Source organism: Mastigoproctus giganteus, chromosome 7, assembly GCF_048544385.1.
Source record: "Mastigoproctus giganteus isolate SK-2022 chromosome 7, ASM4854438v1, whole genome shotgun sequence".
In the NCBI taxonomy this organism is placed as follows: domain Eukaryota; kingdom Metazoa; phylum Arthropoda; class Arachnida; order Uropygi; family Thelyphonidae; genus Mastigoproctus; species Mastigoproctus giganteus.
In genome coordinates this window covers 174673892-174701706 of record NC_143581.1, presented here as the reverse complement: position 1 = coordinate 174701706, position 27815 = coordinate 174673892, and the positions used below count along the sequence as shown (strand labels likewise).

Sequence of the window (27815 nt, the reverse complement as noted above, 5' to 3'; positions counted from 1 at the left end):
GTATGGGCACGGTATCTCAAACCAGAAGGTGGAACACAATGTGCTGTCATCAGAAAAACTATGGATAGGATTTACAGTCAACGGAAGACGAAGTACAAGAGGAAAACAGTGGGAAAAAGAAATGAGCCTTGGGGAACACCAGCATTAGCGAAGAAGTAAGACGACAGAAAGCCATCTACCATCACCCACAGTCAGTGGTCAGGGAGAAAACTGGATACCCAATTACAAAAAACAGTTGGCAAATCATAAGATGTAGGCTTATTTTGAAGACCTTTATGCCAAACATGATCAAAAGCCTTTGAAATGTCAAGAGCAACTGCTTGAGTTTCCATTAAGATTACAGTCCTTCACTAACTATGCTTGAGTTTCACCAAACTTTTCCACTGAATGTCCATAGATGGATAACATATGCCAGTATATCACTAGTGGATCAACAATGACAGAATCGGTACTAGTGGTAATTGATCAGATGGATGGTTTCTAGATAATTCAGGAGTTGGCGATTGATGGATTTCTCCATTACTTTAGAAAGAGTAGAAGTAAGTACAATGGGACGATAATTGGATGGGAGGGATTTGTCACATTTTTTTAGGAACTGGCTGAATATGAGGAAATTTTCAAACAGTAGGGAAATCACTGGTGGAATAAGAAAGTGTAAAAAGATGACATAGAACAGGAGTAAGCTCAGGAGCATAAGTTTTGAGAATGAGTGGAGAAATACCATCAAGGCCTGGGGCTTTCTTGGCATCAAGACTGTTCAAAATCCTTCTGACATCCATTAGACAGAAGACTACAGGAGGCATCGAATGGAGTGTACTGGAAATGGTAGGCGGCGGTTTACTAAGATACACGAGTTAGAAGAAAAGTAGGATGCTAGCATGTCAGCTTTATCTTTAGCTGGGGTGGCAATAGAACCATCTGGTTTTGACAGAGGAGGGGGCAGAGATGGACAAAAGTTTTGGCGGCTAGTAGCTTTAGTAAGAGACCAGAATGCTCAACTACCATTTGGACAAGAGGCAAGTTTTATACTTTTAGCCTGTTCAAAATCTAGTTTGGACTGATTTATAACTGCTTTGCAATTGTTGCAAACTTTGGTGTAGACAGAAAATGAACCTGGAGATTTGGATGCAAGCCAGTTGTGATATGCAACATTCTTATCTTGAACCAGCCTTAGCACATTTATTGGAAAACCAAGGAAAATATGAGATTTTAAGGTTGATTGTAGAATAAAGGATTTCATCCCTACAAGAATAATTTCACCGACACAATCTGAGCAAAGATTGACATCAGAAGATTTAAAACAGCAATCAAACCAAGGAAAAGAAGAAAGAAAAAATCTCACAGACCATCCAATTTTACATTCTTGTAATGCCAAACAACATGAGGTTAAGAATGGCCACAAGAGAAAGGCTCCATTGGAGAAGAAACCGTCACCAAGTTGTGATCTGAGGTACCTAGAGGACCATTCACCTCCACCTGTACTAGGGAGGGTTGTTTGTGATCAAAAGATCTAGAGTGTTGGCTGTGTGATTAGGATTGTCTGGTATTCTGGTAGGTAAGTGAATAGTCTGTGAGAGGTCATTAGTAATTGCAAAAGCCGTAGCACCTTAATCAACTGGATCTTTGTGACTAGAAAATGGAATCCAGCTGGAGTTGTGAATATTAAAATTGCAAAGAAAAATTACCTCATTGTTGAGAAAGTTGGATTGGAGAAAGCCAAATTTCAAAGAGAGGAATTCAAGGAGTCCAAGTGATTAGTGGTGTTGGGATAACAATAGAGGCAACAGATGAATTTCACAAATGGGATAGAGAGATTTTAAGTCACAGAAGATTGAAAAGAGGCGATCCCAAATTACTGTCTCTGACAGAGAATATCAAGTACCACTCCTTTGAAGCAAAAGGAATCGTACAGTAAATAATTAGGACAGCTGAGATGAACAGTGGTTGAATCAACCATTAATTGGGATTCTGTTACTGCTACTGGGCGAGGCGCCTCCATAGCCAGGTGGGCAGGAGCAGCAGTGCGTAGCACACACACACTTGTTGATTAGACCGGGGTTCCAGCCCGTGACCACCAAATACGGAGGATGCGGAAAGGTCAGAAAATGACCACTGCATATCCCCGGAGCAGTATGGCCTTAGTTTGCTAATGCTCCTAAAAACCAAATAACAATAGCAACTGCTACTGGGATGCTAAGCCCAACATACACAAAAAGTATGTTGGTTTAGCAGATGGTAAATGGACATCACTGAGATTGGAACTCTTTGGGAAGTTTAGATCTTTTTACATATAAGTTTGTTCTGTTAGTTTCACTATTCATGATGCATTCAGTAGTAAGAATAGGTGAGGAGGACACGTTGTATGGAGTAATGAAATATTTAGATGTGGCTTACACTCAGCAAGAATATACCCGTACCCAACACCTTGACATAACGTGGCCTCAGCAATGTCCCCCACATTACATTATTTAGATTTCTTCCAGTCACTGTTTGGCAGATTATAGGCAGCGAGATTATACCCTAGCTGATCTGGATGCCTCCTAGAGAGTTATCAGTAGGTTTGGTCCAGTGGACTGTCTAGCAGCCATCTTACGAACACTGTTTTAGCTATATCCTCGAAATGTAAGGAGGATCGGATCTTGCCTTGATGCCCATCATAACTAAATAAATAAATAAATATGATCTTTATTGTAAGGTTCATAACCTCAAATGATATCATTCATACTGCATGATGAATCAACGATCATGCAGTATGATTGATGAGACTAAACTTCAGACCTCCAGTAAGCAAAGTGGGGTCTCTTATTAACCAGTGGTATTGCACCAGTTGATGCGAATCATCTAAGTGATTAGCTTAATAGTTTATTGTGTGTAGCTAAGTATTTTTATTGCTTTTAAGTTGTCTTCCCATAACAATCCATTCACATGGGATCTTTGTTTGAGCTATTCAGTCAGTCGCCACTGCATCCTTAGATGTTTAATAATCTGACTAGTCTCACTTCATTAAGTTTATTTTCATTCATTATGATACTTTATTGCTATAGAAACAGGATATCAAAAAAGTTAGTTATTTTGGAAAAAAAAAAAAAAAAAAAACCCAAGAAGGAATGCCCAGAAAAATCTTTACTTAATTGTGTAATGACTGTTGAGAAAATACAAAAATATAATTAAGTTAGCTTGTAAGGGAATGTGAATAAACCTTTTTATACATTTCCTGACCACTTTATTAGGACCATGAGCTAAATGTGTGTTGGACTATCCTTAGCCTGAATCACTGCTCTGATATCACATCATATGGATAATGAAAAGTGACAATATTGGATCTTTCATGTAGTAAACTTTCCTGAATTCCTGGGAGCAACATGGGCAGAGGACTGTGCTGATGAACATGCCCTTCCAGATCATCTCACAGATGCTCAGTGGGATTGGTTTCCATAATTGGGTTGACCAAGGCAGATATCTGAAGTTTTCTGTATGTTTCTCAAGCTACTCTTTCACACATATAGCACAGTGGACGGTTTACCCCAGTGGACAGGGGTATTTTGAAAATACCCCTGTCCATTGGGGTAAACATGTGACATTGTCTGGTCTTGGTATTCAGATATGCTCTTGCATTTTTGGTTCCTCCAGTACAAGGAACTAAGGGTATGCCCTGAAAACATGACCTGCATCATTACATTTTTTCTACCAGTCTGTATTGCCAGGACATAACAGGATGGTTTCAGTGCCTTGTATGGTTTTCTTGATATGTGTGATCTTCCGTCCAATCTGAAAAGCATAAATTAAGACTCACCGGACCGCATGACTTGTCTGGAGTCCTTCTGCATCCATGGTTTTAGTTCCTGGAACCAATGCAGATATATTTTCCAGTTGTCTAAAATTAGTGGCTTCCATGAAGGTCTTGTATTCCCCCCCACATTGCATTCCTTGTATGGTTTGTTGCATGATGTGATGTTCTCACATGAAATGAAATGAAATGAAGAAGTTAACTGTTTTGTAATTTGATGATGCTTACACTTGATAATCCACTCCAGACATTGAGACTTTGCTCCATAATCCTTCATTTTTATCTGCATCTGTCTTACATTTGTTTTCTGAATGTATTTTGCCATTCATTAATGACTCAGCTGATCTTAGTCTTTGAGCACTCTGCAAGTGCAGCTATCCTCGATGCTGTAGCACCTGCTACATGTACCAATATCATGCCTCTTTGGAAGTCTGAGATCCTGTGTATTCCCCATTACTGTTGAACTGATTTGGGTATTAGTCTGATCGTATATTTTTATAGCACTTTCTTGCACATGTTACACACCATATGTCCTCTTCATTTTACATATTTTTGCATAGATTATTGCATATAGCAGAAATGTCCATCCTAATTAAGTGCCCAGGCAATGTATATGGAACAGCCAACTATTCAGTTTTCTTTGTTTCGTCATGACTTATGGACACTTGAATTTTAAATATTTAGTTTGCTCAATTATATAACTGAATTTGTTTAAGTACCTTCATCCCTTTCTAGAACTAGGCAATAACAAGGGGGAAATTTGTAAATTGGTTTTTTACAGATTTGTAAATTCAATTTGATTAAAATAAAATGTGCAAAAGTTTCTAGATAGTATGAAACTGCATATTTTTTTTGCATCTTTTACAACTTTTTCTTTCTCTTTCTGGTACTGAATCCTCTCATAGCCATATTTACAGGATCAATTATAATTTTCACATATATATTTTCACCAATACATTTTGCATATCTGAACTATATAGATTTAGGAATATTTTGAAAACAATTCATTGTGCTATATTTTTCATTAGAACTATTTCACTCAAATGAGATTTACAAAGCATTAATAAGGGAATTCAGCTGGGACTTGGAAATATTTTCATTACAGTGAAATTTTCATTAAAATGGTATTTTTTTTAATAGGATTTTAATCGACAGGGTTATTCAAAATGATTCATCCAATTTCAAATGAGCGTAATTCCATACCTATCAACCGTGTATTAACTTGGCATACACCAAATTAAAAGGGAAATCTACGAGTTTTAGAAGGTCACCATGAGACGGCTCCACTGTCACTGTGGCTCTGCGACAGACAGTGGATTGATTGCAGTGGATTCCATGACTTGGTGCTCTACAGCTGGCACCCTAGGTCACCAGATCTTATGCCGTGCAACTTCTTCTTTTGGGGGTATGTTAAGGATGTTGTGTACGTGCCAGCATTGCCCATGAGCTCAAAAATCGCATTGTTACTGCTGTGGAGTGAGTGACAAATACATGCTGGAGCAAGTATGGGAGGAATTCAAATATCGTCTCGACATTGCTCGTGTAACTATGGGAAGTCACATAGAGCACTTATAAGGTGAGAGACAAAACTAGGACAGTTTTTGGCCGACCGGGCTAGCCGAGTGGGTAAAGTACCTACCCGGCAACCCAAAGGTTGTGGGTTCGATTCCCGCCTCGGGCTTGGATCAAAGTACTGCAAAAACCTTGTGAGGTGCAATATGGCCACAGAAGCTGATGCGCCAACAACTACCAAATCAAAAAAAAGGACAGTTTTTCTTTTGGTGATGTATCACTAATCACTCTGTATTTGTAAACTTCAAAAATATAGTCATTTGAAATCGGATGAATCATTTTGAATAACTCTGTATATTTATATATTTAATTTAAATTTTTTTTTTTTCCCACTTCATGATAATAATTGTTTATACACAGTGTGGCAATTAAGACTGATGTTATGAGCCAAGTGCTGGTGCTGCCATCTACTAAAAGTAAATGTGAAATGAAAGAGTGATTGTTACTTGAGCACTGCCATCAAGGTCAGCAGAAATTTTCCATTTCAGAACATATTACCTGTGGCAAACAACATCTCAGATTTTCTCACAGGTAGGTGCAAATCAAACAAAGTCATCCCGAAAGGATTTCTCCACAAACCACCGTTTCCTAACGAATTTATGCAACGTGCCTGTCAAAACATCAGCTACAAGACCCTAAACATATGGATTGGCTGCCCTCATCGAGACATACAAAATGCTTCAACGAGTAAAGCAGCCCTGCTAGTCGAACTTAGAAGTTTAATTCCTGATCCTGTTTACACTGATATAATCCATACCTTGTGCTACCAAGCCGTCAGAGAATCTGAACACTACTGTACACATCAAAAACGTAAGTTTGCTGTTTCAATTGGTGAGTCCCGTGAATTTTGTCATCAGCATAATACCCCTTCCACAAGTTGCACACATTTTGTATTGAACTTGAGCATCAAACAGTTATCTACAGAACAAGTAGACCTGTTGACCCTGGGTATGAAATTTGCTGTTCTCCCAAGAAACCCACCAATCACTGATATTGCCTTAGGCATAGAAGCATGTTTAACGCGTTTCCCTGAAGATGTGGCAAACACAATTTGCCTAAAACTTCAGCAATTTTGCACCATGCTCTCCCTGCTTCTTCCAATCTCAACCGCAAACAAATTTCTGCTCTTAAGACATTGAAACAAGACTCATCCATCGTCATCCTACCGGCAGATAAAGGACATTGAACAGTCGTAATGAATCGCACAGATTACAAGACAAAAGCCTTGCTGCTCTTGCAGGACACTTCTGTTTACCAGCCCTTAACCGTTCCTCCCGTCAAAGCCTTGGAACGATGGGAGTCGAAAGTGAACATCCTCATCAAGACAAAAGCCTTGCTGCTCTTGCAGAACACTTCTGTTTACCAGCCCTTAACCGTTCCTCCCGTCAAAGCCTTGGAACGATGGGAGTCGAAAGTGAACATCCTCATCAAGACAAAAGCCTTGCTGCTCTTGCAGGACACTTCTGTTTACCAGCCCTTAACCGTTCCTCCCGTCAAAGCCTTGGAACGATGGGAGTCGAAAGTGAACATCCTCATCAAGACAAAAGCCTTGCTGCTCTTGCAGAACACTTCTGTTTACCAGCCCTTAACCGTTCCTCCCGTCAAAGCCTTGGAACGATGGGAGTCGAAAGTGAACATCCTCATCAAGACAAAAGCCTTGCTGCTCTTGCAGGACACTTCTGTTTACCAGCCCTTAACCGTTCCTCCCGTCAAAGCCTTGGAACGATGGGAGTCGAAAGTGAACATCCTCGTCAACAGTTGGCTTAAACAGAAGAAAATAACAGAATCCACATGCAATCGCCTCTGGCTGCCAGGTTCCACAATTCTATGGACTACCGAAAGTTCACAAAGAAGGTACACCATTAAGACCCTTTGTCTCCTGTTGTGGCTCACCAAGTTATGAATTAGTGAAGTTTGTCTCGGAGCTCCTTTCTCCCCTAGTAGGCAAGACCACCAGCACCGTCTCCAACAGTAGTGAATTTATAGAACGGATCCGAACCCTATCCATCTCACAAGATCAAATCATGGCATCATTTGATGTAGTGTCACTTTTCACCTCCATCCGAGTAGAACTTGCCATCACATGTGCAAAGCAACTCTTGGATAATGACCAAACTCTTGGCAGCAGAACCAAACTAACACCAGATGATATCTCCACTGCCCTCAGAATGTGCTTAACAGGCAGTTCAATCTTGTTCAACGACTCCATTTACTAACAGGTACACGGCACAGCCATGGGTTCCCCGGTTAGTTCAGTCACGGCAAACATCGTGATGGAGGAATTAGAGGGTCGTGCATTTACGAATGTACCAGATCTCATTACCTTTTAGTGTCCCTACGTGGATGATGTGTTTGTGGTTATCCCCAGAAACTCGGGTGATCGACTATTAGACCATCTCAATTCTCTGTCGCCTTTCATAAAATTCACCGTCAAGCTAGAATCGGACAACACCGTACCATACTTAGACACCCTTGTCCAATGCAAAGGCATGCGCTTGAAGACAACTGTCCATCATAAACCAATGTGTGCTGGCCAATTTACCAACTTCTGGTCAGCACACGTGCGTAGCCATCTTCTTGCCACTGTACGAACCTTGCTAACTCATGGCTGGATCCACTCTAGTTCTGTACATGAAAGGCACACTGAAATTGCTAAAGTCAAGGCGGATCTTACGAGGTGTGGCTATCCCATCAATACCCTTGACAGGTGTGACCTACAGACACATGGCCACGTAGCGACCAACAGAAACATCCAAGGTAATGCCTCAACCGCGAGCACCTTTATCCCATACTACCCAAACCTATCACAACAGGTTTCTAGGGTCTTAAAATCACATGGGATAAAATGCGTACAACTCCCAGGCAAAATTTACAATCCCTCATGTCTAAAGTGAAAACACCAGTCCCCACCTTACTATAAAGTGGATTGGTCTACCGCATGTCTTGCCACGACTGCACTAGCTGCTACATTGGGGAAACTGGGAGATGGCTCACAAAACGTCTTTCCGAACACGAAAGAGTAATCCGCTTAGCAGATGTGGAGCACTCAGCTATTGCCGAACATGTTTGGGCAACCCACCACGACATTGATGCACACCGCGATGTCATGATTGTGGATAGGTCCCACCATTATCGATGACGTGCCTGGTTGGAGTCGTTGAGCATCACATGCTCCAGTACCTTGGCCAACAGGAGCAGTGGATGTCGGGTCCACCCTATTATCGAAACAACAATTCTGACTAATGATAAATGCTGGCAGCGTCCGCATGCATCACAGCCACAGGCTTCAACTAATCATGAATTAATCAAATTCATGATTAGTTAAATAACAATTAATCATGCGCTTCATGTACATGATTGGTAGTACACGCATGTTCCACTCTTAACTGTCAGTTTAACTGAGGAAGATTGACAAAAACAACCGAAAGCTTTTTTGTATGTATCTAATCTAATATAGCAAAATTTACAATTTTGCTATATTAGATTAGATCGGCATTCTGTTCAGCATTCGTTTCTTCTGGAAACGAATGCTGAACAGAATGTATGTAGCCAAATTGCAGACAACTGCTGGTGGTTTTAAGGTAGCTAAGGATCATGTACACCTAATTCTGTTTTTGCACAAACTTTTTTTACATGAATTTCATTTAACACGAATTCAAAATAAATATTTCATTCTCTTTCTACGCGAGTCATTTTGATTTAACACGATTTCTATGAATTTTTTTTTTTGCCTAAATTCTAAGAAAAATTTTTTTTTATTTGTGGCATATTAGTATAATTTCTGTATTACACGCACCAATAGATTGGATAACAGCTAGTGTGTGCGTTTTGAAACGCATGCTTTTGTTTACCAATGTGTACGTCTAGGTATCTATGAATCATCAACGTTTTTATTGAATTTGGTGCACATCTATGGTATTCGTGCATTGTATCTTCAGAAGACATTTAGTAGTAAGCTCTATTTCAAAGTGAAAGAATCTTTAGTGAAATTTGTGCACATATAAATTTATTACTTTTGCCGATAGTCAATAAATTGTAAGTTTACAAATTTTTCATATCTTTTTTTATTAATTATAACTGAGATATTTTTCAGTAGCCCTTATATAATGTCGAATAATTTGCCTATTACCAAAATGAAAAGGAAAGTGATTTCTTTGGAACTTAAAATTCAAATTTTAGATCGTCTTGCAACTGGACAAGGGGCTATGTCTGTAGGAAAGCATTTTGGTGTACATGAAGCTACCGTAAGAACTATTAAGAAAAATGAAGCTGCAATTAGGAAGTCGGTATGTTCTGGAACAAAAGTAAGTGTTAATTCATCATCATATACAAGAGATATTGTCAAGGAAAAAATGGAAAAGGCTCTGGTAATATGGATAGAAGATCAATCACAAAAAAGAGTACCAGTAGATGGAAATGCCATCAAGCAAACAGCGTTAAGAATTTACAGACAGATTAAAGAAAAGGAGCCAAGCACTTCATCTCAGTTAAACAGAAAGTATGAATTTTCTGCGAGTACAGGTTGGATGAGTTGGATGACAGGGTTTCTTAAAAGGAATGCTCTTCATAATATAAAAATTAAAGGTGAAACTGCATCTGCAGATGAATTGGCTGCTAAAGTATTCCTGCAGGAACTTGCAAAAATTATTGAAGATGGAGGATACACTCCTGATCAAGTGTGGAATGCAGATGAAACTGGATTCCACACTTAATCTTTTCTTCCATAAATACAATGTCTTTTTTTACACGTATTCGTTCGGCATTCGTTTCTTCTGGAAACGAATGCTGAAGAGAATGTATGTAGCCAAATTGCAGACAACTGCTGGTGGTTTTAAGGTAGCTAAGGATCGTGTGACCTTATTATTTTCCTCCAACGCTTCAGGAGATCGTATGTTGATCGTATGTTGTCAATAAACTGCCTGTTCACTGGATGGCAAACAAGAAGGCCTGGGTGATCACTGCTATCTTTACAGAATGGTTCAACAAATGGTTCGTCCCAGAAGTCAGACGTTATATGAATTTGAAAGATCTCGAATTTAAAGTTTTTCTGATTCTTGACAATGCATGCGGCCATCCTGTCTTGGAACACCCAAACGTACAAATTTTATTTCTGCCATCTAATACTACATCTTTGATACAACCGCTAGACCAAGGCATAATTGCGACAATTAAAACATAATACATAAAATGAACATTCCAACATGTTTTGGACAAACTGAATGGTACTACAACTCTGTAGTAACATTCAGTATAACTCTGTATAACATCAACTCTGTGGTACTACACTGACAGTGGCAGAGAATGAAAGGGACCTGGGGGTGGGTGTGCAGGCAGATATGAAGTTTTCTGAGCAGTGCAGACGGGCTGCAAGAGTAGCTCATGGTGTATTGTCGATGATATATAGGAATTTTTCTAGCAGGGATAAGGAGGTGATTATTCCCTTGTATAAGGCAATGGTCAGGCCACACCTAGAGTACTGTATACAGGTCTGGAGGCCTCATTTGGAGGCCTCGCTGGAACGAGTACAGAGAAGGGCAACAAGATTAGTGAATGGAACAAAGGGGTGCTCTTACGAAGAAAGGCTTAAGTTTTGCAAATTACAGTGTCTGGGGACTAGGCACCAGCGAGGTGATCTGATAGAGGTGTATAAAGCCTTGAATGGTTTGAGCATGCTCAATGCTGATGGGATTTTTCCTCTTGCTCAGAAAAATCACCTGAGAGGGCATAAATTCAAATTGAGAAAAGACAAATGTAGGATAGACGTGAGGAAATTTGCCTTTATCCAGCTGGTGGTTGGTTGGTGGAATAGACTTCCATCCCTTGTCGTGGAAGTTGATAGCCTAAATAAGTTTAAGGCTCAGCTGGACAGGTATTTCGAACGAACAGAGGGGTGAAGTGGAAGTGGTTATTTTTTATTTATTTATTTATTATTATTTTTTTAAATTTTTTATTTTTTTTTGGCTGATTCTGCATAAGCTTGCTTTCTTGCATCAAATGCCTCTTCTAATGCTAATGCTAATGCTAATGAAACACTAACAGTCATTGATGTGTGGAAGAAATTCTCAATTATGGATTGTATCAATCAAGTTGGATTAGCGTGAACTGAATTAAAACCAGCAATTTTAAATGCATGTTGGAAAGCAGTTTGGCCACAATGTGTAAAAAGCAAAGATCCCATCATCCCTAATACGACCGAATTTCCCAACATCGTTACAATGGCACACTAAATTGGTGGAGAAAGATTCGATGATCTATCGTTTGAAGATATTGATGAATTGTTAATCGACAAAGCCCTAAGCGAAGATGAAATATTAGAGGTTGTCCTTGGGACTCCTTATCCCATAGAATGTAGTGATAACAAAGAAAATGATCCTGTTTTAAATGCAGATTTAATAAAAGAAGGTCTGAAACTGGCCAGAAAATTAGGTAATCATTTTGTCAAACATGACCTAATGAGGAACGTGCTGGGAAGTTTTGACGTGAACTGAAGTTGTTGACAGCCTCTTACAGAGAATTATATAACGGCCTAACCAAAACACGAACACAACGATTAATAACTGAATTCGTTCGTAAAACCGGTGAAACATCAGCACCAGAGGAGGCTCGTGCTGATTTTGCTCAAGAGATCAGAGAAAGAATTTCATTAATAGAGGAAGAAGACGATGTCCACAACATATCTAGTGATAGCAGTGATATTCCAGTCGTACGAAAACATATGCACCGTTTATTATCAGAAAGTGAAAATGAATAAAATCTTGTTATGTGTAAAACAGATTTTTTTTGTTCATGAAGAATTTTTTTCATTTCATATGCATACAAATTTACTTTAATACATTTTAATTACATATTATTACATGTGTATTTTGTTGAAATAAAATAATAAGCTTAAAATGAATATTTTTATGTTTTTTTTTTTTTTTAATTATTTTTACTGATTTTTTAGATCCGGAACCAATCTTCTTTTCTTCCATAAATACAATGTCTTTTTTTACACGTATTTTTCAGGAATGTATCTATCATGCAAAAACAGAATTAGGTGTATTTCCTATAATTAAACTTATAACTTATTCTGTCTCCGTTTCGCTCTGTGTCACAGTAATTCGATATTAATAATGGAACAAAGAGCAAACATCAAGTTAGTTTTGTATTCGACTGGGCAAAAGTGTCACGGAAATGTTTCAAATGACTAAGCAAGCGTATGGAGAGAACTGTATGTCTCGTGCGCTTGTGTTCAAATGGCAGAAATGTTTAACTGGTGGAAGAGAATTGCAGGAAGATGACAAACTTCCAGTCCCAGCAAAAATGGTTTGAATGCTTGAGTTGATTGAAAAGGTGTGGGAACCGATGTGTAACACTCCAAACGATTTCAGAAGATCTGTGCATTAATAAGGAAACCATTTGACAAATAATAACCCATGATCTGAAGAAACTGAAGGTCTATGCATGGTTTGTTCCACATTTGCTAACAGATGGCCAACAACTGGTGCAAATTGAACACCATAGAAAACTCATCGAGGCCACTGAAAGTAAACCCAGCTTCCTGAATTCGATTGTTATGGGTGATGTCATGATGTTTTTCAGTACGACCCCACAACAAGGTGACAAAGTGCAGGGTAGAAGTCAGCAAACTCTCCCAAAGCCAGAAAAGTTTGTCAAGACAGGTCAAAATCAAAACCATGCTCATCACTTTCTATGATAACAAGGGAATTATGCACAAAGGTTTCATGCCCAATGGTCAAAGTGATACTGCCTGCTGTCTGGACATTTGAAACGTTTTTTTCAGAGAATCTGTTATGTGCAGCCTCAGTGTGGAGAAGATGACAATTCGTTCCTCTTGCACAACAATGCACCAAAACAGAAGGCTTTCATTGTTCAGGAGATTTTGGCAACTTCTCTTTGTTCCCAAAGCTCAAGGCACTACTGAAAGGCAGTTATTTTGATGACATTGATACTATTCAAAGAGATGTGATGAGAATGTTGAACTGTATATCAGTCACGGCTTTCTGCCAGTTGTTCCGTCATTGTTGCATGTAGTGTGTGGATGTGGGAGAATAATATACAAGTGATGCTGTCCTCCTAACAGTAGAGGAAAACATCACAAATCACTAGAACTATGTAATTAAAAATGGAAAAGGTGGTAGCTAGTATTGAAACAGTGAAAGTAGGTTGGATGAGAATGGAACAGCATATAAATAATAGGAAAAATAATTGACCTCAATTGTGTCAACTATAATAGTCAACCAGGCTTATTTTCCACTTGCCACACTGTGTATATATCAAAGTACATAAAATAGAATATTTAGAATATTTATGTTGTACAGCACATCAATTTCTTGCAATTTTCAATGCCAGAGTATATAATTAAATAATTTTAAAAAAATAATAATAAAATAACAGCCCATGCTAATATATAATTAAACTCCACTTTAATATAACTATATAATATAAAAGCTATAAAACCACATTAAAAGTGATAAATTAAATTAAAGACAAATTTAACTCAGGAGCTTTCCAAAGGCCTCAGCTTTCTTCATCAGTGAGCAAACTATAGTACCACAGCAGACAACTACTCCACAGAACACACGAAGTGGGTACCACTGTGGAAAAACATGATCCAGCATGATTCTTCCATACTACCAAAATTGTTTCTATGTCTAGATGGCTGCCAAATTGGCTGCCATTCTGCTTTAGAACTACAGAATATTCTACACTCTTCTGTTAAAATATGATGACTCTTGAGCTGATTCTGGTCATAAAGCTTGAGAACTACAGATTCAAAGGTGGGTTGACTATATCACAATCAAAGATGGTATATTCCACACTCTTTTGTCTCATCTGGACTGATATCCTACAGGTGGTGCACCCTTAGGATATCAATGACATACACATCTTTGCATGAACTATCAAAATTGGCTGCCCTAATGGCATAATTATATTTCTTCACACCCCTCCCCCATATCACTAATACAGTGTCCTGTCTTACACACCTCACGTGGATTCCTCTGGAATCATCATCAGCCATTTTCAATCCACTGCAGGATGAAGGCCTCTCCAGCAACTTTCCAGTTCCTTCTGTTTTGAGCACTGGCCATCCATTTACTACTCAAAAACTCATGAATTTCATCTATCCATCTCCGCCTTTGTCTTCCAGGTTTTCTTCTAGCTCCTCTTGGGTACCATTCTGTTATTTTCTTAGTCCATCTGTCATCATGTCTTCGAGCTATGTGTCCTGCCCAAGACCATTTTAGTTCTTTAGTTTTGATAAGAATGTCCTTTCATTTCCTTCATTTCCTCTGGAAATGAAGTCTTAACTTGGAAAACGACCATCTAAAGCTTTCTGCCAGAAAGTACACAGCAGGTGTTATATGATTTATAGATCCTAGATAGCTATTCCGTTATACTCCAGTAAAAAAGGCACATGTGCTGTAGTGAGAAGTATTATAGGAATACAAAAATTCCTAATATTTTTCTCTTCCCTTCCTTCTTGGTCTTAAACTACTTTATCCTTGAGTACATAGCTTCCCTTGGGTAGTTTCAGACAAATACACTAGAAGAGGGGGAGGAAGAAATATTATGGATTCTTGTGTTCTTGTCATTCCTCTCAGTATGGCATGTATGTTTTTTTTTATCCAGGTATAACGGGACCGATACCTAGAATCTTTAAATTAGAAAATACCCTCTGTATACAGCTAAAAGTAAAAATAAAATCCTGATAAAAGTCTTTTCAGTGTAGTCTCATAACTTAAGACTCAACTTCCAGAGGAATCTAAGAGAGGAATAGTGTTTAAGGTCCAATGCCTGGAGCATGAGGTGTGGTATATCATTGAGATAGGGTGTTGTATTAGTGATATGGTGAATGACCATAATAATTCCATTAGGGAGATCAATTTTGATTGTTCAACCATTGCTGTGCATGTGTGGGAGGGGAAGTCTACACATCTTGAGGATCTTATGACTTTTAAAAATGCGTATAGATATTATGACTAGAAGTAACTTGAGAATCTTCATATTTCAACAACAGAGTGGGTTATGAAGTGTAATTGAGGATGGTGCATTCATCCCATCTTTGAATTTGTGGTTTCCAAATGGCATGTTTGTTGGTAGCCATGTAAATATTATTATTAGCCATATGGTGCAAGGAAGCCTGAGGCTTATGCTGCACCAGCCAAAAAAATTTCTGAATTACTGTGTGTGTGTGTGTGTGTGTGTGTGTGTGTGTGTGTGTGTGTGTGTGTGTGTGTGTGTGTGTGTGAGAGAGAGAGAGAGAGAGAGAGAGAGAGAGAGAAGTAGAAAGAAATCACCAAGAAAGAGAAGAATGATGATATCCAGTTCAGGACATAGAGACATTTCCAGTGGTATGGTAGGATTATGATGCATCATATATTGCCATGTAGTATCCATGTCACTTACTTCTATAGAGAATTTATTGCCTGTTACAATATAAGTTTTTCTGCTGATGAAAAAAAGCTTAGGCTTTGAAAAGCTCCAGAGTTAAATTTATCATTAATTCAATTTTATCACTGTTAATGCAATTTCATAGTGTTTAAATTATATAATTACAAGTATGTTACGATTGTAATATAATTTTTTATTAGTGTGGCCTGTTATTTTACTTTAAATATTTAGTTACTCACAGTGGCTTTGGATTATGTAAGATGCCTTTTTTGATAATAAATCAAAGAAAGTGAGTACTGAAATGTAATTTTTAGCTTCATTCATAGCCATATAATAACTACTGTGACAGAATATTGTCTCTGAATTTTATTATAAATGATTTTATATTTCTTAGTGAAACTAATTTACTCTCCTTTACAGATGGCATATGTAGTGTTCCTATGCTTCTACACATATATTGTGTTAGTGAAAATGCCTGCTAAACCATCTTGGGAGGAAGCTTATGTGATTGCTTATTTATGCTCTCTAGGATTAGAAAAAGTCAGAGAGGTATATATTATTTCAATAATATGCACTATGGTGATATATCTACAAATTCAACCAATATTGCTTGGTTACATTGCTTTTACATCAACTAAAAATAACTTGCCTCATAAAAATAATAAGGTCACATCCAAACTTTGAAATATTATTGAGATAATGTTCCTTATATTATTATATCTGGGGATCAGTTTTATGAGGTATATACATGTAATTTACATGTATATACAATAGAACCTTGTTAATGTGGACTCAGTTTATATAAAATTCTGTTTATGTGAAGTGTGTATGGTTCACCGGGAAAAAAAAAAAAAAAAATAGGCTCTTCTATGTAAGCATATTTGTTAATAACAAAATTCATTATCTTGTGGGAAATAACTTATGTCATTTTGTATGGTTAATAAAAAGTTCGGTGCAGTTGTCCTACTATCAGCATGCATGCAACCACCCAGTTCTCTGTTTTCTGAAAGATAGTATGGAATTAGCTAGTCTTAGGTAATGGGAGAAATTTATGAGAGGGAGTCACTTGATCAGCTGAGGTGCAAGGGTCTTTGCCGATGCCATAGAGGTTAGGGATTAGGGGAACTGCTAATTCTGAGCAGGGAAAAAGAAGTCATTTGTAAAGCTCAGATTAAGGATAAAAATCAGAGTTACACTTGCACCCTCTTTGAGAGTACTTGTGGGACACCTCATAATTCTATATACACAGTGAACTAGACACAAGCAGTTACATGTCACAGAGAAAGACTTGAGTAGATAACTATAAGGGATGCATTAGGGTAGTAAAAAAAAAAAAAAAAAAAAAAATTAACTTGTCTGTGTAGGAAACAAAACAATTATAAAGAAGTTGTAAACAGAATTTTCTTTAAATATTCAAGTAGGTGCAGTGATATCTTATTAGCATTAGTTAAGGCATATGATGCAAGAAAGCAAGCTTATGTAGCATCAGCCAAAAAAAATAAATAAAAAAAAAATAAAAATAAGACCTTCCCATTTCACCCATCCAGTTACTCCAAATGTTTGTCTAGTTCAACTTTAATTTATTTAAGCTATCGACCTCCACAACAACAGCTGGAAGTCCGTTCCAGCAACCAACTACCCGTAGGTAAAGGCAAACTTCCGCACATCTATTCTATAACTATCTTTCCTCAATTTCAATCTATGCCCCTTTAGGTTCATAATCTGTGCAAGCAAAAGTATCCCATTAGCATTGAGCCTGTTCAAACCATTCAAGGCCTTATACACCTCAGTTAGATCACCTCACAGGTGCCTAGTCTCCAGATGCTGCAACTTGCAGAATTTAAGCCTCTCTTGGTAAGAGCAAACCTTTGTTCCTCTCACCATTCTTGTTGCCCTTCTCTGTACTCTTTCTAGCAACTCTACATCCTTCCTAAAATATGGCCTCCAGACCTGTACGCAGTACTCACTGTGTGGCCTGACCATTGTTTTATACAAAGGGATAATCACCTCCTTGTCTCTGCTATCAAAATTCCTATATATCATTGACAAAACTACATGACCTGCTCTGGCAGCCTGTCTTCACTGCTCAGAGAACTTCATATATAACTGCACAATTACTCCCAGGTCTTTTTCATTCTTTACCTCCAGGAGCATAGTACCACACAGTTGGTGTTTCTCTTGGGTTACTGCTATGCCAGTGCCAGATTAACGTACGGGCTAGCAGGGCTTTGCTCATGGCAACATTCTTTAAGGGTCACCGAAAACAGAAGAACAATGAGACAAAAAATATATATATGCTTAGTAAGGGCCGCTGAAAAATCTTTCAGCGGCCCTTACTAACCTTTCTATCTTTCTATCTTCCTACCTTTCTATGCTGTCTATCCTTTCTGTACACATTGTACTCCCCAAATTCCAATTCTGTCCTGCTTTTATCTGTGTGACATCATGTCTCTGATATCCCAACAATATCTGTCTTTGATGCCTTGATCAGCACTTCAAATTCATCAAATTTATTTACTATACTGTACATGCAAGTATACATGCACCTGTTCTTACTCTTATTTACCCTAACACAGCCCATATATTTACTTGTTCCATGATGACTCCCAACAGCTCTTGAAATCCCCAGTACCTTTCTCTCTATGCTGCTGCTGCTGCTCATTACAATAGAAGCAGTGCGAGGATCACTTTCACCTCTGCCAGCAGCTACTGTTAATCTATTAGTCTGTGTATCCCCCCCAAGCTAGCAGTTTTCCAACCCACCTAACACTGCCTCGATAGCATCAGCAAATATTCTCGCACCCTTTCTATTTAAGTGTATCCCATACCTGTAAAAACAGTCTCTCTCTCTCCTGTTAGCAAACACAGACCAGTGTTATCAGTGTTTACAGTGAATTGTAGACAAACAAACATGAGATTGTGGTCAGATCAGCTAACACTCATATTGCAGAAGTAACTGAAACGTGGTGGAATCCCAAAGGTAACACATGACTAATTTCATTATGGTGAATATAGTGTGTTCAAGGTAGAGACAGGGAAGAGTTTTTTTTTGGGAAGAGTCGGGGGGAATATTCTGCTTATCAGAAGCTGCTTGAAAGCAACAAAATGGTTCCTTGAGCCTGATTAAGTCTAGGCATATATTGAGTCCATGTGCTGTGAAACAGTTAGCGATAAAAGAAAGATAATAATGGAGATATGTTACAGCTAGGCGATTCTGAAGGGTATGATAAAAATCTCTCTATGCAACTTGAATGGGAAAGCAAAAGTGAATTCATCACTGTAGATGACTTTAATTCTTATAGATTGTAGAAGACTTTAATTTATTATAGATTGTAAATCATGGAGATACAATGCACATAGCAGGAGTAATTTTTGAATCAACTAGATGCTATTTATTTCAGTACATGAGAGAAAGCACAAAGGGGTCAAATATTCTTAATCAGTTCTCACCAAAGATTCAAGTAATTTAAAAAAATATATCAGTTCAGGAACCATCATTTGGTAATAATTACAATGTCATAAAATGTGTGATATCTGTCTGGTTAGTATGGTCTTGGCACACCCAGGGTCCTGAGCTAGACATCATCATTCTTCTCTTCCTTGGTGATTCCCTTCTACTTCTGAGACTTGTTTTCTTTCTTTCTCTCTGTCTCTCAGGGTAATTCAATTTTTTTTTTTTTTTTTTTTTTTTGACTGGTGCAGCATAAGCTTCAGGCTTCCTTGCACCATATAGCTAATAATAAAGAAATTTCATTGTTAGTAGTAGTAGAGGCATGTGATGCAAGAAAGCAAGCGTATGAGCTTATTTAGTGTCAGCCAAAAAAAAAAAAATAAATAATAATGTGTGTACCATGTACACACGACAGATGTTTTATGTGTAAATATCTTTGACGACACCTACTAAATTTCGAAAAGCTAGAACAGAAATCATGAATGATGTAATTTATGCTCATGCCTGCTACTTACTCTACTGAATCAATGTTAGTAATAAATAGGATGCACATGCCCACTGCTTACTCTACTAAATCAACATTTTCAAGAGGTTAGGCCAATAGCCTAATTACCCATTTGTTGAATAGTATTATTGCAACAATACAAGTATTTTTATTGTTACAATCACACTATCATGTTGGGTCATGTTGCTCTTTCATGCTTTATTGCAAATTACACACGCAGCACTACGAGTCTGCAAAAAACGACAGTATCCACACATAATATGCTATTGAAGCTATAACTTGGCTCATGATCTTAATGAGTACAAGTGCGAGATAGTGACACTGCACATTCCATTTTGCAATGAGGAAACAGAGATACTGTCAGAGATGACTTGGTCATCATGTAACACAGCGGCAACCCCCAAGGCAGAATGTGCTGGTCCCACAGGAACTAGTAGTTGTTGGTGACTCTATTGTCAGGGAAACAGGGAACATGCTTTGTAAAAAGGATAGGTGGAACAGGACCAGGGTATGTCTGCCAGGGGCAAAGGTTGATGACGTTGCAGAGCGGATATCATCTTTTAAGGGCACAAAAGGTGATATAGTTGTACACGTTGGCACTAATGATATTAAGAGTAGGAGACTGGCAGAATTACTTAACAAGTACAGGTCACTGTTGAAAAAAGCTGTGAATTAGGGTTGAATTTGAAAGTGTCTGCAATTCTACCCAGACACGATAGGAGGGAATATATGATGAGAGCCTAATCGATCAATTCGGCCCAGGAAAGATTGTGGTACAGACCAGGCTGAAAAAATTTCCACCAACGGGTAGAATTTTTTCAGCCTGGTCTATACTTGTTAACAGAAGGGACTGCTTCTACAGGGATAGGATACACTTAAATAGAAAGGGTGCAAGAATATTTGCTGATGCTATGGATGCTTCTGTTCCAGGAAAATTAATGGAGCCACTGGTTAAAGAAGCACTGCAGGATCATCTAGACAAGACTTCAGTTATAGCTCAGACACAGTGCGGTTTTGTTAAGGGGAAGTCTTGCCTGACCAATTTGATTTGATACTATGAACTGGATGCAGGGAATAACTTTGATATTATATACTTGAATCTTAGAAAGGCTTTTGATACTGTTGCACATAGAAGACTGCTGCACAAATTGGAGCAGTGTGGCATTGGAGGCAAATTGCTGCTATGGATAAAGGGGTGGTTGAGGAGGAGAAGACAGAGAGTGGTAATCAATGGACACTGCTCATCGTGGACTAATGTTATTAGTGGAGTCCCTCAGGGTTCAGGGTTCGGTCCATTATTGTTTTCTGTATTTATAAATAATATTGATGATGGTATATCAAGCTTAATGTTAAAGTTTGCAGATGATACAAAGGTTGGCAGGGTTGTTAAGGACACTACGGACGCTATGCTACTGCAACAGGATCTGGAAAGGTTGAGCAGAGAGGTGGCAAATGAAGTTTAACATTGACAAATGTAAAGTACTACATATGGGAAACAGCAACCCCAGAGCAACGTATCAACTCTGTGGTACTACACTGACAGTGGTAGAGAATAAAAAGGACCTGGGGGTAATTGTGCAGCAGATATGAAGTTCTCTGAGCAATGCAGATGGGCTGCAAGAGTAGCTCATGGTGTCTTGTCAATGATATACAGGAATTTTTCTAGCAGGGATAAGGAAGCGATTATTCCCTTGTATAAGGCAATGGTCAGGCTACACCTTGAGTACTGTATACAGGTCTGGAGGCCTCATTTCAAGGAGGATGTAGAGCTGCTGGAACGAGTACAGAGAAGGGCAACAAGATTAGTGAATGGAACAAAGGGTTGCTCTTACGAAGGAAGGCTTAAGTTTTGCAAATTACAGTGTCTGGAGACTAGGCACCGGCGAGGTGATCTGATAGAGGTGTATAAAGCCTTGAATGGTTTGAGCACGCTCAATGCTGATGAGATTCTACCTCTTGCTCAGAATAATCACCTGAGAGGGCATAAATTCAAATTGAGGAAAGACAGATGTAGGATAGATGTGCGGAAATTTGCCTTTAGCCAGCGGGTGGTTGGTTGGTGAAACAGACTTCCATCCCTTGTTGCGGAAGTTGATAGCCTAAATCAATTTAAGGTTCAGCTGGATAGGTATTTGGAATGAACGGAGGGGTGCAGTGGAGGTTTTTTTTTTTTTTTTTTTTTTTTTGGCTGATGCTGCATAAGCTTGCTTTCTTGCATCATATGCCTCTGCTTGCATGATGTCAGTTGAGGGACATGATATTGCCATGGAGGATGTCTTTGTGTGTGCACGATGGAAGGAGTGTAACGAAATCAGGCAACAACTCAGCATTGTTATGGGCCTATATGAGAGCTTGAAGGACAGGGTGGATGCCCTCGAAGGAACTAAATTGAGCGGCCCATCAAGCTCTCAGCTGCCCACATCAATGCCAGAGCTTGCACTTGTTCATCGCACAACATGGCGGCAACCCCCAAGGCAGAATTCACTGGTCCCACAGGAACTAATAGATGTTGGTGACTCTATTGTCAGGGAAACAGGGAACATGCTTTGTAAAAAGGATAGGAGGAACAGAACCAGGGTATGTCTGCCAGGGGCAAAGGTTGATGACGTTGCAGAGCGGATATCATCTTTTAAGGGCACAAAAGGTGATATAGTTGTACACGTTGGCACTAATGATATTAAGAGTAGGAGACCGGCAGAATTACTTAACAAGTACAGGTCACTGTTGAAAAAAAGCCGTGGATTAGGGTTGAATTTGAAAGTGTCTGCAATTCTGCCGAGACACGATAGGAGGGAGTATATGATGAGAGCCTTGTCGATCAATTTGGCCTAGGAAAGATTGTGCAAGGCTCAAGGGGTAGAATTTTTTTCAGCCTGGACTGTACTTGTTAACAGGAGAGATTGCTTCTACAGGGATGGGATACACTTAAATAGAAAGGGTGCAAGAATATTTGCTGATGCTATCGAGGCAGTGTTAGTGGGTCAGAAAACTGCTAGCTTGGAGAGATACAAAGATTAATAGATTAACAGTAGCCACTGGCAGAGGTGAAAGTGATTCTTGCACCGTTTCTATTGGAATGAGCAGAAGCCTGAAAAACAAGATGCAGGATATTTCAGAGACTGCTGGGAGTCATTGCGGTACAAGTAAACACATGGGTTGTGTTAGGGTAGCTAAGAATAGAAACAGGTGCATGTATACTTGCGTGTACACCAATGCTAGAAGTTTATTAAATAAATTTGCTGAATTTGAGGTATTGCTCAAAGCATCAATGTTGGGATAGCAGAGAAGTGGTGTCACACAGATATAAGGAATGCAGAACTGGAATTTGGGGAGTATAATGTGTACAGAAAGGATAGGAAGGGAGGAGGGGTTATGCTATTAGTTAAGAAACACATAAAATCCAAGGAAGTGAAGCCAGTCGACATCGCTGGACAGTGCAGTGTCGAGTTAGTTTGGTGTGACATAAGCATTGGGTGATCAAAATTGAGAGTAGGAGTGTGCTATAGGCCTAATGACTCTAATGAGTATAATAAGAAACTGTACAGAGAAATAGAGTGGGCCAGTACATCAGAGAGTCTTATAATGGGGGATTTTAATTTCCCAGATATTGACTGGAATTTGTGGGTTAGTCACTCTCACTCACACACTAGGAAAGCTTTTGTGGATTTATTGGATGATTGTTTTCTACATCAGCATGTTCGGGAGGCAACTAGAGGGAGTAATACTCTTGATTTGATTATCAGTAGTGATTCTTCATGCATTAAGAATCTGCACATAAAGGAACCACCAGGTGGCAGTGATCACTGTGTGCTGAAATGGGATTTACTCAAAGAGGTAACTACCATCAGGGGTAAAGGGAAGGGTTTTTGCTTTCGTAAAGGTGACTACGATGGCCTGAGACAATATTTAAATTCTATACAGTGGGACCAACTGAAGGTATTACCAACAGCAAATTCAAAATGGGAAGCATTCAAAGCACTTATCTTGGAAGCTACTAGGCTTTACATACCAACTAAGAAATATTGTTCAAGGTTTAGGCCTAAGTGGATGTCAGATGAACTAATGAGACATATGACAGAGAAGAAAAATGCACAGGATACATATAAATTAACACGTGACACAGAAGCCTGTGATAGATACAAGTTGATCTGTAACCAAGTTACAAAGGAGGTTAGGCAGGCGAAGCCAGATACGAGAAATCTTTGTCAAGGGATGCAAAGAAAAACAGCAAAGAGTTCTCTACTTATGTAAACTCTAGAATGAAGGGAATGAATCAGATTGGCCCACTTGATATCGATGGGTCAACTGTTGATGATCCTGCTCAAGTAGCTAACAAACTAAATGAATATTTTGTATCGACGTTCACACATGAGGAGTTATTCAGCGAGGGGAATGCCAGAGGTGTATTCAACTCTGGCAGTAAGCTAGAGAATCTTGTAATAACTGAGAGTAAAGTGGAGGAGAAATTGTTGAAGATCAACACAAGAAAGGCACCTGGGGTGGATGGGATTTATCCAGTTATATTGAAGGAGGCAGCAAAGGAAGTAAGCAAACACTTAGCCACAATTATGAGAGTTTACTTGGACTCAGGGGAGGTACCCATAGACTGAAGATGTGCAAATGTGACCCCCAATTCACAAAGGAGGATCAAAGGCCGACACAAGTAATTATAGACCTGTGAGTTTAACTTCTGTTCCAGGAAAATTAACGGAGGCACTGGTTAAAGAAGCACTGCAGGATCATCTAGATGAGACTTCAGTTATAGCTCGGACACAGCATGGTTTTGTTAAGGGGAAGTCTTGCCTGATCAATTTGATTGGATACTATGATGCAGTCACAAAAGAACTGGATGTAGGGAATAACTTTGATATTATATACTTGGATCTTAGAAAGGCTTTTGATACTGTTGCACATGGAAGACTACTGCTCAAATTGGAGCAGTGTGACATTGGAGGCAAATTGCTGCTATGGATAAAGGGGTAGTTGAGGGGGAGAAGACAGAGAGTGGTAATCAATGGACACTGCTCATCGTGGACTAATGTTATTAGTGGAGTCCCTCAGGGTTCAGTGTTGGGTCCATTATTGTTTTCTGTATTTATAAATGATATTGATGATGGTATATCAAGCTTAATGTCCGAGTTTGCAGATGATACAAAGGTTGGCAGGGTTGTCAAGGACACTACTGACACTATGCTGCTGCAACAGGATCTGGAAAGGTTGAGCAGATGGGCTGAGAGGTGGCAAATGAAGTTTAACATTGAAAAATGTAAAGTACTACATATGGGAAACCGCAACCCCAGAGCAACGTATCAACTCTGTGGTACTTCACTGACAGTGGTAGAGAATGAAAAGGTCCTGGGGGTAATTGTGCAGCAGATATGAAGTTCTCTGAGCAGTGCAGATGGGCTGCAAGGGTAGCTCATGGTGTCTTGTCAATGATATACAGGAATTTTTCTAGCAGGGATAAGGAGGTGATTATTCCCTTGTATAAGGGAATGGTCAAGCCACACCTTGAGTACTGTATACAGGTCTGGAGGCCTCATTTCATGAAGGATGTAGAGCTGCTGGAACGAGTACAGAGAAGGGCAACAAGATTAGTGAATGGAACAAAGGGGTACTCTTACGAAGAAATGTTTAAATTTTGCAAATTACAGTGTCTGGAGACTAGGCACTGGCGATGTGATCTGATAGAGGTGTATAAAGCCTTGCATGGTTTGAGTATGCTCAATGCTGATGGGATCCTTCCTCTTGCTCAAAATAATCACCTGAGAGGGCATAAATTCAAATTGAGGAAAGACAGATGTAGGATAGAAGTGCGGAAATTTGCCTTTAGCCAGTGGGTGGTTGGTTGGTGGAACAGACTTCCATCCCTTGTCGTGGAAGTTGATAGCCTAAATAAATTTAAGGCTCAGCTGGACAGGTATTTCGAACGAATGGAGGGGCGAAGTGGAAGTTTTTTTTTTTTTTTTTGGCTGATGCTGCATAAGCTTGCTTTCTTGCATCATATGCCTCTACTAATGCTAATGCTAATGCATTCAGGTTTAATTAATAATGAATATATATTGTCACACATAATTTACCTGTATTGGAGTTCTGTATGGTGAAATATTAAATAAATATAAATAGAGACAGAAGCAGAGAGTCTTTCTTATGTACATCATGTATATGCAGGATACATGCTGGCAGTCATGAATTTTAATAAGGTAGCATGTTTTAATTGATTTAGTTTCAAAGAAACTGTCTGCAGAACCATGTTCAGTTATGGTCAGTAACACTACCTTATAAAAAGATAAAACATTAGAAATGGTAGTTGAAAACATTCTTGGAAGTGAAAATATATAACTGAATTGAACAGTATATGATGTATTTTATTAATATTTTATTAATAGTGGTGCATAATCTTTTTCAGTAGGCAGGTTAATAAAAGAAATTCCAGTGAGGAGAAATCTCAGCATTGGTACTAATACTGCTGAATTGCCACCTAATATTTTTTTAAAAATTAAATCTTTATAATATAATATGATTAATACTTTAAAAATTATTAATTTCCTGATTTTTTATTTGTTTGGCATATTAACCATTATATTTATTCTTTGACACAGGTGGTGTGCTCAGAACCTGTCAGCTTCTCCCAGAAGATTTCAGTATGGATGGAAAAGAAATGGAATCCATGTGATCTTGTCTTCATAATATTCTTTTTAGTAGGACTTACATTACGATTGTTGCCATCATCCTGTGATGTGGGTCGAGTAATATATTGTGTAAACATAATGTATTGGTATATCAGGACACTGGATATACTTAATATTAATAAATATTTGGGGCCTTATGTTACCATGATTGGAAAAATGGCAAGTCTCTCTTCATTTAAAATGATGTTTCATTAATTGTATTTTCTTAAAGTCTTTCTTTTTGCTGATATATTTACTGACAGTTCATACACTTTATTCAATTCTTTGTAGTATCTTTTTTTTTTTTTTTTTTTTTTTTAATGTGTAAATATCTTTGGCGGCACCTACCAAATTTTAGACAGTAGTAAAATCAATTTGTCATGATTTTGTGATGTGCAAATTACGTCATTTTCATTTCATAACAAAGGATCATGGGAGGTGATCTTGGATGTGCTCAGAGCTGGCATAAACCAGCTGGTTGCAGAAAAACGTTTATGATTCAGGGCATACCACTTAGGTGGCATTGGGCTAACCATTGCCACCCAGGGCAGAAACCTTTTGGTAAACAGAGAAATGGATATCTTGAGGGCACTGATCTTGGATGTACTCAGAGCTGGCTTAAACCAGCTCTGAGCACATCCAAGATCTTTACATTACATACTCTTCAGCCTCACGAGTTGAAGTGCATGTAATGTAAACATTATATTACCCATCTGTATTACTGAAGCAGTTGTATATTTCAACCAACTGGGTCGATCAAGAATATTTGAATCGGTTTGTGATTGGGAGACAACAGACTCCAAATTACATGTATGAGTAGAATCTTTTGATTGTCATTGGCCATTCTCATTAAATTGCATAAGTCCTCATTGGTCATCAAGTTTTCACGTTTCTTTGCAGTTGTGCTGAGTCGGTTGAGCATGGCGAGCTTTAGATCCTCATTCATCTCGCTGTTTGGATGATTGTAAAATTTTCGAAAGGGGTCTTCTTCTAGCAGTCACGTTACATGTGGCTATGCAGGTCATTACCGCATACTTCGTCGAGGTCACCATCATCGTTGTCTTTGACACATTGTCTTACATATTTCAGTTGTTTTGCGAATGCCCAAGCCTGATTCATATAATTTACAATCTAGTATGAGCTCTTAATTGTCGTCATAGACCTTGACATATTTCATCTCTGACAATATTTCTGTTTCCTCATTTCAAAATGGAACATGCGGCGTTACCATCTCGTGCTTGTACTCATTGAGATCCTGAGCCAAGTCATAGTTTTGAGAGTGTATTATGGGTGGATACTCTTGTTTCTTGCAGATCTCGTTAGTGCTGCATGTGTAATTTGCGACAAAGCATGACAAAGTAACATGATAGTATGATTGTAACAATACATATAGTATGTATATACTATTATATATATATATATATATATATATAT

The 27815-nt window shown here is 38.6% G+C and overlaps 1 protein-coding gene across 1 annotated transcript in view; it reads left to right on the top strand.

Moving 5' to 3' along the window:
* Trpm (transient receptor potential cation channel, subfamily M) overlaps positions 1-27815 on the top strand; it is a 715965-nt gene that overhangs the window by 633695 nt on the left and 54455 nt on the right. Inside the window, exons 23-24 of the mRNA XM_090378481.1 lie at positions 16175-16303; positions 26313-26561. Of these exons, the coding sequence (XP_090234607.1) occupies positions 16175-16303; positions 26313-26561 (378 nt within the window). The remainder of the gene's footprint in view (positions 1-16174; positions 16304-26312; positions 26562-27815) is intronic.